This window comes from Nematolebias whitei, chromosome 8 (assembly GCF_014905685.2).
Source record: "Nematolebias whitei isolate Nwh7 chromosome 8, NemWhi1, whole genome shotgun sequence".
In the NCBI taxonomy this organism is placed as follows: domain Eukaryota; kingdom Metazoa; phylum Chordata; class Actinopteri; order Cyprinodontiformes; family Rivulidae; genus Nematolebias; species Nematolebias whitei.
In genome coordinates this window covers 35,129,572-35,142,573 of record NC_056505.1, presented here as the reverse complement: position 1 = coordinate 35,142,573, position 13,002 = coordinate 35,129,572, and the positions used below count along the sequence as shown (strand labels likewise).

The 13,002-nt window shown below is 41.4% G+C and overlaps 1 protein-coding gene across 1 annotated transcript in view; it reads left to right on the top strand.

Annotated features, from left to right (window-relative positions):
• The first annotated feature begins 4,702 nt into the window (after window positions 1-4,702).
• Window positions 4,703-13,002, top strand: part of gnb1l (guanine nucleotide binding protein (G protein), beta polypeptide 1-like) — a 35,868-nt gene continuing 27,568 nt past the window's right edge. The window contains exons 1-3 of the mRNA XM_037680596.1: window positions 4,703-4,755; window positions 10,114-10,280; window positions 10,560-10,685. Of these exons, the coding sequence (XP_037536524.1) occupies window positions 10,171-10,280; window positions 10,560-10,685 (236 nt within the window). The 5' untranslated portion in view covers window positions 4,703-4,755; window positions 10,114-10,170. The remainder of the gene's footprint in view (window positions 4,756-10,113; window positions 10,281-10,559; window positions 10,686-13,002) is intronic.

The following is a 13,002-nucleotide window of genomic DNA, read 5'->3' as shown; positions in this document are numbered from 1 at the left end:
CCATCATAATATATCAATAAAAATATAATATTTCCATCATAATATATGCACCGTCATGCATTACAGTTGGCTTTCTATTGTTTAATGTGGAAAGTGAGTTTATCTTCTTCACATGAATAAATCCTGTCAATCTTAAACATATATGTCACTTTTTTGTTATTTTCTAAAGAGTTCAACAAACTCTGGAGTTACAGCAAAGTGAAGTTTAAATAAGCAATATCACAGCAGTGGATAGTTTTAACAGATTCAATGATATTTTAATCCTACTTTTTCCCCAAACAATGATAATTTTTAATGAACATGTTTTTAAGGCATATTTTAAGACATTTTAGACTTGTAGAAATTTTTAATACAAATCCCAGTGTGTGATGGACTTACGACCTGTCCAGGGTCGCACCAGTGACCCTAGTGACCCGGAAAGACTAAAGCAGGTTAAAGATAATGGGTAGATTTTTATTTTATTTTATTTGAAAGCTATTAAAACTTACTTTTAAATACATTCTCTTAACTGTAAGTGTTTATATATTTTAGGATTTCCCTCAGTTGTATTTGTTCTTTCACATCAAACAAAGTTAAACTAGTGGATCAGATTTGTTTCTGTCTCTTTTTGTTTTTCCGGCTGTTTTCTGCAGACGATTGTGAGAAACTGCTTCATCATCAAAAGGGAGTTTCTAACAGACTTGATAAGAATATTAACTTAGACAGAGGGTGCCTCCCTGCTTTACTATTCCAGGGGAGGATGGTTTCGTGCTGCTGATAGTGGCATTAAAGTTGCATTTTGTTTTACTCCTCAGACTGATAGGCAGGACAGTCACTCCTCGCCCTCTCTGAGACCTCTTCGTTCACACTCACAGAGATGCCCAAGAAAAACATGAGCTCCGAGGCCTCGCCGTCTCCTTTTATCATACCGGCACGTCCAACACATACTCCCGTACTCTGTATCTTTCACCAAAAAACAGCAGTGATCATCTTATTCAGATCACACATTACTCTTTTTAAATACTGATCAAAGTCTTCTTGATGAAAAAGACCAAACTGCGTGTTAAAAGTCCAGTTGTAAAAGTTAGATATTAGTCATTTCATTCACTTTACGTGTACCGTCCTGTCTTTGGAGGGTATTGTCAAACACAATGAAAACAAAAATGCTGCTTCATATTAATTTTGGCAGCAAAAGCCTTCAGAATAAGAGTTCACTTTGCTACAGTTGCATGATGCAAAATATATATGTGCCCATTGTGCATCTAAAACATCCAGAAATCTCAAAGTAAAATTAAATTCCTTCAAATTCTGGAAAAACCTGTTTAAACAGATTTATTTATTTATTTTATTTACCCTTTATTTATACAGGTAGTCTCATTGAGTCTCGAGAACTCATTTTCAAGAGACCTGTTGGGAGCAGATGGTGGGGGTTGCTCAAGGGCCCAGAGTGGGGCAAATGAGGGTGGAGGCAGGTGTGGGTGTTTGACCTTTTCCACCCACATTTTGATGTTGTCAGTCCGGAGAGTTGAACCTGCGACTTTCCGATCACAGGCCCATCTTCTCTTACCTCTGCGCCACCACTCCCTAAACTCCCCAGCATTCCTCTTTTTTTTTAAACTTTTATTTATGATTATTGTGAATTTGATTCTACTGACACTTTATAGAAATGAGCGGCATTAAATTGTAAGAGTTGTGTAAGGATTGAATTTGTTTTTAACTATTTATTTTAAAATCCAAGGTCTGTCAGTGAGAATAAATGATGTTTGTAACGTTAAAGCCCATGAGGTGACATTGATGCTGAGCAGAGCGTAAAGGGTTAAATACATTCAGACAAAGGATGTCTTCCTCAACACAAGGTCATTCTGATCATAGAATAGTAGTAGTGTCTGTGTGGAATGTGGGTCAACGACTGAAACCATTTGCCACAGTATGAACCAAATCCAGAAGGCAACATGGTGATGAGACAAGGATGCCGGATTGAAACCCGGCTAGGCACCTTTCTTGGTAGAGTTTGCATGTTCTCTCAGTGCATTCATTCGTTTTCTCCGGGACCAAAAACATGCATGTTAGGCTGATTGATCACTCTAAATTGTCTCTAGGTGTGAATGAGAGAGTGAATGGTTGTTTGTCTCGTTTGTCTCCGTGTCCCTGTGATGGACTGAGGCCTGTCCAGGGTGTCCCCTGCCTCTTGCACAGTGACTGCTGGACATGGGCACCAGTGACCTGGAAAGGAAGAAGTGGGTAAAAGATACTGGATGGATGGAACAGATCCAAAATGGAGGCTCCAAGCTGTTGAGCAGCTGTGAATATCGTAACACTTTCAACTGTTGGTGCTGAACAGAAGTAGCTCTCTGTGCAGGAATGATCGTCATCTTTGCATCAAAGTTTGAAACAACCTGTTAGCACTTAAAGCTAACAGTCAGAGGGGATGACTTTCAGCTTCTAGTTTTGTCAAGTCAAGGTTCTTTATTGTCATTCACACCACATGTGGTAAATGTGGTGGAACGAAATTGTGTACACAGGGTCCCAGACTTACATCCAACAAAAGTATAAATTGTAAAGAAAAACAGTATTAAGACCTAAGATATGAACTCAAAAATACGCTAAACTAAGAATACACTAAGCACTAGTAGTACAAAAACAATATGCCGAACAACAGCAGCATGAACATGAGTGTGTGAGCAGATGAGTATGAATGAACACAGCAGCATGAAATAAATCAGCAGCATGAAATAAATCAGCAGCATGGATAGTCAGCAGCACATATCAACAATCAAAGTGGCATTACAGTGATTATTCTGGTTAGGGATTCAGTCTAACAGATTCAGGGTAGAAGCTGTTCCTCAGTCTAGTGGTTCTACACTTAATGCTCCTCAACCTCCTGCCTGAGTGGAGCAGGGTAAAAAATGTGTGTGCTGGGTGAGTGAGGTCCTTCATGATGCAGGTGGCCCTCTTCCTACATCTGGAGGTGTATAAAATGTGTTTTCACAGTATCTGTAAAATTAACTGAGTTACAGCAGTGTGTGTGCTCTCTAAGGTCAGTTTGCTGTGGAGGCCATCTTTGACTGAGTTGACTCCAAACGTTAATCAGTTGTAGGAGCAGAGTTTCATTAAAACCTGTCAAATGGCTCATGGGATACTCTGACAAATGAACTCCCACACAGTCACAGGCAATTATATAATTGCCCATCTTTGATAGCAGAGGGTGCTGATGATGGAGCAGAGAGCTCAGCACTGAAGCAAAAGAAGGAATTTAGTTTTTGTCTCATATCCATTGTGCAACTTTCTAAATGGATGTAAAAAACAACAACAACTGGATAAACGGTTGAACAGGGTTACTCGTTATTCAGCTAAATTAAATTGATGTTTGGGGGAGCTCAGTTTTCTGTTGTAGGTGCCATGACACAGCTCTGTCTGTCCATAAGATGTAACCATGGTTTACTGGTAACGTTCTTGTATTTTAGTGTCAGTTTTAGAAATGTCCCCTTCACACTCCTCTACAACCTCAGATGCTATCCCAGTGAACAAATGCCAGCTCATGGCACTCCCATCTATTTCACCCTGTCTGCTGCTTATTCTGACTTGCAGCCTTTCTAATTTGGTGATGAGCTGTAAAGTGACCTGCCTGCCCCAGTTTGAACAGGAGTGGGATTCCAGGGATGGACGACACTGTATACGCCTCGCACCCCAACCCTGTCACCTTCGTCTGCTCCCTCGACAGCCACATGAGGAGACCAAGGCACCTGCTCCCGGGGGCACCCTGCACCTGTTCCACTCATAAGTAAAGTGAGATGCCAGGAATAATTGATGGGCGATATAGGTGATGGTGGTATCAGTCCATGCAGGGCAGGAGACATTTTCTCAAACCTCCTGCTGAGGGGTTACTGTCCTGCCACTTCCATTAACACTAATTGGTTTAAATTCACTGCAGATCTCAACTGAGACTGACCCCCATCATGTTAGTCATTAGGTGCTCATGTTTATGAGCATCAGCATTAGTGAAGTGTCATTAGTGTCATAATTCAAGAATAATAAGAAGTTTATCAGTGATGGTCCCAGTGACTGCTCTTCTCCATTTCCAGCCTTTAGGGTTTCTTAGACTAAGATTGTTTAGTTTTCAAACTTTCTTCATGCTCTGTTCACTCTCCCAGTCAGCCACCTGTACTGTATTGTTACTTTCTTCTTTTTGAGTTAGGGAGAATTGGCTGACTCTAATCCACGTCCACAGAATAGGTTTAAAATACTCTGGTTTCATCTAATCTTCCAGCTCAGACCAAGCCGAGCTTAAAAGTTGCTTTCTCCATGATAGGAATGAACAAATAAAGGTCTCTTCCAGCCCTCCATGAAAGGACTCTGTGTGCTCTGTGGATTATAGCCCAGTGTTTTCTCTGTCTCTGTTTCTCAATTAGTCCAGTGAGAGGAAGAAAAAAAAGACTACCTCGTTTGTGTAGTATTGTATGGATATGAAAGTTTATACTCATTTTTTATGTTATCTTTCTTTCTTTTTTTCTTTCTGGAAAAGGTATTTTCTCTGATTTTCACTGAATAATATTTGTTCTCTGACATATAAGTCTAATTATAATTTAATTTAACAATCTATATTTTAACTTGTGGTTGATATGTTAAATTATTATTACTGAAAAGTAACAAGCGCCGATAGAAATTATATTTTTGTTCAGGCACATTCGTGGACAGCTCATCGCCTGTAAACAGAGAGGTCCTTCTCACGAAGTTTCCCCTGACAACTTTGAAAGCGCCGCTGTTTCTCCTGACATGGTATTTTATGAACATTTAATAAAGCCCCGTCTTCTTTTTCTGTCAGTAACAGTGACACATTTGGTGAAAATGCCTGTTGTGTAACGAGAGTCGTCTTTCAGATGTAGCTGCTGTAATTATTAGCTTGTTTTACTGTTAGCCAGGTCTTTGTAACCTCAGGAGATTTCTAAATCTAAGTATTGTAGAAATGTGTTTGATGCTACGTCAGGTTATGTTTTTGTTTGACTGCAAAATGTCAGTGAACGCCTTTCAGGTGAGCTCTCATTCAGCTCTGAACAGATTAGTGCACCAGACTCCATTCAAAACTGGGGCTTTTTTACAACCGGCTGCTTGTTCGTCCTTAAATCTCGGTTACTCATTTTGGTGAATTTCATGCCCCGTCCCTAAACGCACCACGTCCCTCCTGGACCACAGACCCTGATCAGATCTTACCGGTTTTTGTTTGTTAGATATTACTCTCATCTCGTATCAAACAGCAAACCGACTTTTCAGTTTTTGAACAATGTTGTTTAAATAACCATTTATTTAAACAACAAAGTCCAGGCTCAATAATCCAGGTATACAATCCAACATGTTTCAGTCAGGTCATCTGGACAGTTATTTAAACTTTTATCTTGTGACTGCTCTGCTGCTGTTATTAGGAAAGAAAGATGTTTGAGCAGGATGTGTCCAAATTATAGAGTTAGGATAAATTATAAAGAAAAAAATCCTATTTTGTAAGTTTTATATCAGTTAAAGGCTTTTTTAATGTTAGGTTAGGAACTAATGAAGAATCTATCTGATTTGCGTACATGGAAAAAGTTAAGCATTGACGTATGAAATGTTGAGATGTTCTGGATTAATTTTCCCTATAAACTATTTAAAACGAATAATAATGCATTTGCTAATTAACTTAACATAATTACAATACATTTAATTAGCTTGAATTCTTTTTTGTTTTCTTTTTATCAAAATGAGCAATTCAGATTTTGCACCGAGTTGCATAAATTGCAGAAAGACATAATGTAGCCAAATAAAGAATCGATTTAAAATTAATATATATATAAAAAACTTTTTATATAAAAGTAACAAGCTAAAATGATTGCAATTTCTAAATGGATTCTGAATGTTTTTAACTATAATTATGTTTGGATCAACATCAGCACCATACTCCTAATATCTTACAGATGGATGGCTGAAGCAGATGAACCATGCTGCGTAATTTCTTCCATGTGACTGTAGATTACTAGCTGAACTCTCAGTAATCTGTTCACTTTGTACAAATAGTTTAAACACACAAACTTCCATTGTTCTTTGCTTAGTCAGCACGCAGTCACTCATAACTCCACAAACATTTCTGACAGCTGGACTAGTGGGGGACAGGGGTGTTTGACAAACTGTTTTCCTGTGTACCTTATCCCATGTTGCATCATGTCTTATTGAGATTACCGCACAATAAACATTTACTTGTCTTGAAGTATTTGCTGTATTGACAGCAAGATCCTCACATATCCAAAGGCCATCACGCCCAAAACGTGTGCTGATGTATGATGACACTCGAGCTGTCAGCCCTCTTGTGTCTCTTTGTGCTGTAGTGGCCAGGTAAATGACCTCATGGAGGAAATGGGTGATAATGTAAACAGATAAGGCTCCTGATACCTGTTGACCACAGTCAGAACCTCCTAAATCAGGACCTCCTGTCACAGTGCTCCATCAGTGCCTGCTTCAGTGACACCCACAAGGCATTGAGTCCTTATCTGCTATGGACCCTGCTTAGCATTCACGCCATTCATGCGAACAATGCTACCTCTTCCCGCTCATTGGGCCTGTGACTGACAGTGGGTGTTGGTGCACTTGTGTCTGACTTCAGCCTCTATCTGCCACTGAGCTGTTTGTCCAGCCCAGATACCCCCGTCAAGACACAATAAAGGGCGTGTGTCTTCCTTGCCACTTCCCATGATGTTTTTCTAACTGAACTTTTATAATGGGCTTTGCTCTTTATTTGGCACTTTGGTTTCCTCCTCAAGAGGACTTTGTATTAGATGGGGGAGGAAGAAGGGCTGACTAAGTTATAGTTCACCATCCACCGAGCAGCCAGTGAGGTGGAAACGCCATCATGGCCAGACAGTGAAAAGAACCGAGGCAGCAGAGAAGACTGTTGCTTTTGATAAACAACAAAATGACTAAAAGCTGAGGTAGGATGTGACAGCCAAAGATTGAAATGTGATTTGAAAAGAGTTTTGACTTAGATGTGCCAGAAAATGTGTGCTTGATTGTAAATGCTGATGTTTTATTGGAAGCATATCTAGGATGAAGCTTGTGTGTTATCTACTTTGGAAGTTTTATAATCACCCCGTGAAGCAGAGTTATTATTGAGCTTTCATAATACACCCCTGTGATCAGCATATCCCTCCCTCCCCCGCCCCTTTTTATGAATGGCAGAATTTGACAAGGGGGCAGTTCAGGTTCGGGTGCCATTGATCACCTGATATCAGGTCGAAAAGGGAGGAATGCGGACAGATAATCCCTCCCCCAGCTCTTTCCAAACGAACACAAAAAAACTTTGATGCACCATCCACCATATCATAACAAATAGACGCTTCACCCCCTCCCCTTTCTAGTAGTGGCGGTGATAAAGATGAGGGGATCGGGCGCTGCAGTGGAGAGGGCATGGTCGGGGGGCACAGATACGGCTGTGTTTGATGTGAAGGTCGCCAGCCCCTTGCTGGTGATGAGAGATCCTTGGCGGACGAGGCTGGCTCTTATTTAATAACATGAAGGGGAAGCGGACTTTTCTCTCATAATTAGGCCTAATTACGCAGTAGGTGTGGACAGACAGCCCAAGAAGAGACAAACTGCCTTTATCCACAGACTTAGAGTCGGATTACTCAGAGCTGTCTTATCTGTTTCAGGGCCAGCAGGAGCCTCAGTCTTCCTCGTTTGCTTCTTCCCACTGCCTCCTGTGTCCCGCTCAGGTATATTAACCAGTCAGCCTGATTTATTACGTCTGGGCCGTGACACGCAGCTTTAATTAGACCCGTTCATTACTCCGTTCTGTAAATGAGAGCACTTTTTATGTGAACTTGTCAGGTAAGAAGGGTGAGTGACAGAGATTTACTGCCCTTTTTTGGCCTTCGTTATCTGCGGCTCACTCTCTTCATTAGGCTCCTGATGCGCTTGTATTAAAACTAATCCCATACATTTTGGAGTGGCCCAGTTTCTTGCTGTGTGGGATCCACTGGAAAAGTTGCATCTACCAGATCTTTGGTTTTATGTGAGACATTTTAGTGTCCAGCTGCCTCCATCTGTTGACAAGGAAAACTTTCGGGGCTGTTGTGAGCAGGTTTGAGTGACACCTCGCCGCCGTTTTGTTTGTTTACTGTATCTGCGACTCTTTTCCTGAGCCGCCTGCGTGTTTGTGTTTGGGTTTGTGGGCGACTCACTCGCAGCCACAACAACAGAGCCATTGTTTGGGGGCAGTTTCAGTGAAAATGCTGACGCCTGGAAAAGAGTGGCAACGCTCCGCTGAGGAAGTCGTGGCTGGGGAAAGTGACTATTATATCCATCTTTTGGTTTGGGTTTTAGAGTCCTTGAGCAAACTGTGGGCTCCATCATGGCTCAGCTTTTTGTTGGTTTTTGATTGACAGTTAGCTGTGACTATCTGTAGAAGGTTTCTGCAGTTCCTGGTCTTTAGACAATGAGAACAACCAGTTTGACGCTGCTGTGCCTGTGACTCATAGCTTCACGCAGGCTTTGCTGCAAACATGACAATAAGAGATTCTTAATCCACCTGTTATCAGGATGAGCCTGCTCCTGTCACACACAACCGCAGCACGGTGGCTCAGGAATGCAGACTTACTCACCCTTTTTGCAGGAGGAGCAGCTCAACTGTTATTAGACCCTCACAAAACACTCGGAACATGTTGTTCCCCCACACAAATCAAGTTCATTTATTTTTAGACAGCTACCTGTGAATATCTATACAAGTTGTATATTTGGTGCAGCTAGTATTTCTGCATGGCCAGCCTTTGCTAAGATGAGTGCAGATACAAACATTTGCAGCTCCTTGATTTGCAGTCCCTGCCAAATGTCTCGTGAGGCCGATGTGCTGTGCGCGTTAATTAGGCAGGCCGGTCAGAGGTCTGTGTCTCTCCGCTTCACAGATTCACATGGACAATTTAACCACTAACCTCCTGAAAGGAGCTGCTTCTGAATGCCTCGGGCTCCAGTTTCAGAGTCTGCTGATTGCAGGGAGCAGGGGGTTATGATAAGTAAAAGTCGAGCAGGAGGAGAATGGCAGCAATGTGCAGTGAGTGTGAGGGTGAAGTCTTGTGTGCAGCTTTTTGGAAAGATTTTAATCTCAAGTATGGCTGCAACGATGGTTTCCAAAACTCTAGATACAGTATGTGCCTCCTAGATATGTAAGCACAAGCATGTGCTTGATTAGTTCTGCATAGATTAAAAACAAATTTAGACATATTTATGCATCAGGCCTGCACATCATTTTAATTGAGTTGTCAGGTTTCAAACATTTAGGATTTTTGCTTCTGTTCTATGAGTTTTGTCCCAATTGTATTTTCCAAAAGTGGTTGTTTAGAGCAGGAATGAGCAGTCAGTATTTTACATGCAGCAGGCAGTGGTCAGAATAATCTCAGTTTAGACCAGGGGTTTGCAAACAGACGCTCTTCAAACCCTCTGTATAAGTTTTCCTATGAGGAAAATCAGAATACTTGCTAAGAGCAGCCACAGTCAATAACAACTACTTGCATGTGAAGATGCAAGTCAGTTTCATGAAGAAGTATCATTTCCTCGCGGCATACCTGCGGTCGGTTTGGTTTCCTCAGCTTCCCAGCCTACAAACGACATAAAAGCTGGAGCTTTTACCTTCGCCTCTGGGACAACGGCTGTTGATCGCAAGAGGAGTGACAAGCCCGAATCTCTGTCTGTTTACTGTAATTAAGCTGTCGAGGCTTGTGATTTATGACGTATTGAGTAAGAGAGGTGTTATCACTGAGTAAAAGGAGGAAGACGGAGTGAGAGAAAGCCACAGGGTTTTTGTAGCTACTAGCAGAAGAGGAAATGCAGACGGTGCAGAACACGTCTGTCTCCTGTGTGGAACAGAAAAGCTAGAAGGCAAAAGGAGCTTTTCTTCGACTGCCGCTGCTCAGTGTTTGTGCAAAAACAAGAGCAGTTTTTTTTATAATTAGACCTGATATTATGATGTTAGACCAGTTTCATATCTCTCTGACAGAGTGCACTTAACCTTCATAAAGTGAAATATTCAGCCCTCCAGATGCTCAGCCTCATGAATAGTATTTGGCAGAAATTCACTTCTTTGTGTTACATTTATAATGTAATCAAAATAAGTTTCTCCTGCAGCTTATCTGGCGGTGATGGTTGCCAGCATCCTCACATCTGCACGTTGATTTAATATCTATGTCCCGCCCTGCTCCAACACCCATTTACACTCTGAGGGGGGCTGGGAGCGCCCTCAACACCCTCCACTTCAGATGCAATGGAGAGGACACACCTCTGCTGTTCTCAGGGTAAGTTCATCAGTACTTTAGTTCATTCCTAAACAAAATCATTTCTTTTTTTGTCGTGTGTGTTGTGAAGACTGCTGGTCAGGCTCAGTTTAACACAAAGAGACTGGAAACTCTCAAAAACAGTTTTTTCAAACGTTGGACAAATGATTTCAGTAATATTTTGGTATTTTTCAATTTGGACAAATAGATATTATCCTGTTTGATTCTTTACTGTGCAGCTGTCACACAGAACAGAGTTGAGGAATGCATAAAGAGTGAAGACCTTCAACGGTTTTGCAGGTCTGAAAAGGGTGCCATCCACATCTGGAACCTGAACAGCAGGAGGACAGTGGAGGTTGTAGAGGCTCATTCTGGTAGTTCAGTGATCTGGGTCAGCACGCTGCAGTCGGCAGGTTCTCTCCTCAGGTGAGCGTCTCTCATAGGATGTTTTATGGTCCTGGTGCATTAAATGCATCTGCAGTCACAGGCAGCTTTTCCTCCCTGTGTGATTTTTAACTTCTGTCAGTGACAATTTTCTCATACTCTGACTTCAGACGTTACTTCACTGACATTTTCATGTGCATTGTCTGTGTTTTTTGGGAACATACACTCAGTGCTGATGATGGAACACAGGACACCACAGGTGCAGCTGGGACCCAGAACATAACAGTAGCAGAAAAGTTGCTGTGGTTACAACAGACTGCTGCACAAAGAGCTACACACTCGCTCTTTGATAGAATATACAGTGCCTTGTGAAAGTATTCGGCCCCTTGAACTTTTCAACCTTTTGCCACATTTCAGGCTTCAAACATAAAGATATAAAATTGTAATTTTTTGTGAAGAATCAACAACAAGTGGGACACAATCGTGAAGTGGAATGAAATTTATTGGATGTGTCAAACTTTTTTAACAAATAAAAAACTGAAGAGTGGGGTGTGCAATAGTATTGGGCCCCTTTACTTTCAGAGCAGCAAACTCACTCCAGAAGTTCAGTGAGGATCTATGAATGATCCAATGTTGTCCAAATGACTGATGATGATAAATAGAATCCACCTGTGTGTAATCAAGTCTCCGTATAAATGCACCTGCTCTGTGATAGTCTCAGGGTTCTGTTCAAAACGCCGAGAGCATCATGAAGACCAAGGAACACACCAGGCAGGTCCGAGATACTGTTGTGGAGAAGTTTAAAGCTGGATTTGGATACAAAAAGATTTCCCAAGCTTTAAACATCCCAAGGAGCATTGTGCAAGCAATCATATTGAAATGGAAGGAGTATCAGACCACTGCAAATCTACCAAGACCCGACCGTCCCTCTAAACTTTCATCTGGAACAAGGAGAAGACTGATCAGAGATGCAGCCAAGAGGCCCATGATCACTCTGGATGAACTGCAGAGATCTACAGCTGAGGTGGGAGAGTCTGTCCATAGGACAACAATCAGTCATACACTGCACAAATCTGGCCTTTATGGAAGAGTGGCAAGAAGAAAGCCATTTCTCAAAGATATCCATAAAAAGTGTTGTTTAAAGTTTGTCACAAGCACCTGGAAGACACACCAAACATGTGGAAGAAGGTGCTCTGGTCACATGAAACCAAAATCCAACTGTTTGGCCACAATGCAAAATGATATGTTTGGCATAAAAGCAACACAGCTCATCACCCTGAACACACCATCCCCACTGTCAAACATGGTGGTGGCAGCATCATGGTTTGGGCCTGCTTTTCATCAGCAGGGACAGGGAAGATGGTCAGAATTGATGAGAAGATGGATGGAGCCAAATACAGGACCATTCTGGAAGAAAACCTGTTAGAGTCTGCAAGAGACCTGAGACTGGGACGGAGATTTATCTTCCAACAAGACAATGATCCAAAACATAAAGACACATCTACAATGGAATGGTTCACAAATAAACGTATCCAGGTGTTGGAATGGCCAAGTCAAAGTCCAGACCTGAATCCAATCGAGAATCTGTGGAAAGAGCTGAAGACTGCTGTTCACAAACGCTCTCCATCCAACCTCACTGAGCTCGAGCTGTTTTGCAAGAAAGAATGAGCAGAATTTCAGTCTCTCCATGTGTAAAACTGATAGAGACAAACCCCAAGAGACTTGCAGCTGGAACTGCAGCAAAAGGCGGAGCTACAAAGTATTAACGCAAGGGGGCCGAATAATATTGCACCCCCCACTTTTCAGTTTTTTATTTGTTAAAAAAGTTTGACACATCCAATAAATTTCATTCCACTTCACGATTGTGTCCCACTTGTTGTTGATTCTTCACAAAAGATGAAAATTTTATATCTTTATGTTTGAAGCCTGAAATGTGGCAAAAGGTTGAAAAGTTCAAGGGGGCCGAATACTTTCACAAGGCACTGTATACACACCTCGTATGAGCCAAACTTGTGTGTAGCGCTGGGCAATATGGTCTAAAATCAATATCACAATATATTGAGCAGTTCACCTCGATAACGATAAATGGATGATAACTGCAACCCCCCACCCCCAAAAATAATGTGATAGGCCGGCATGAATAATTTACAGCCAGTTATATTGATGGCATAATTCCCTTTTTACTACCACTTTAATTAACTTTAAAACTACAGCTTCTGCAAATAAATGAAGAAAATGTGTACTTTTAGTTGTTAATATTTTTTGAACAAATAAGCACAACTGAACAAATTTAGAAATAAAAAATAACTTTCCTGTAAACACAAAGTATTAAAAATACAATCTCTTATAAATGAAATGG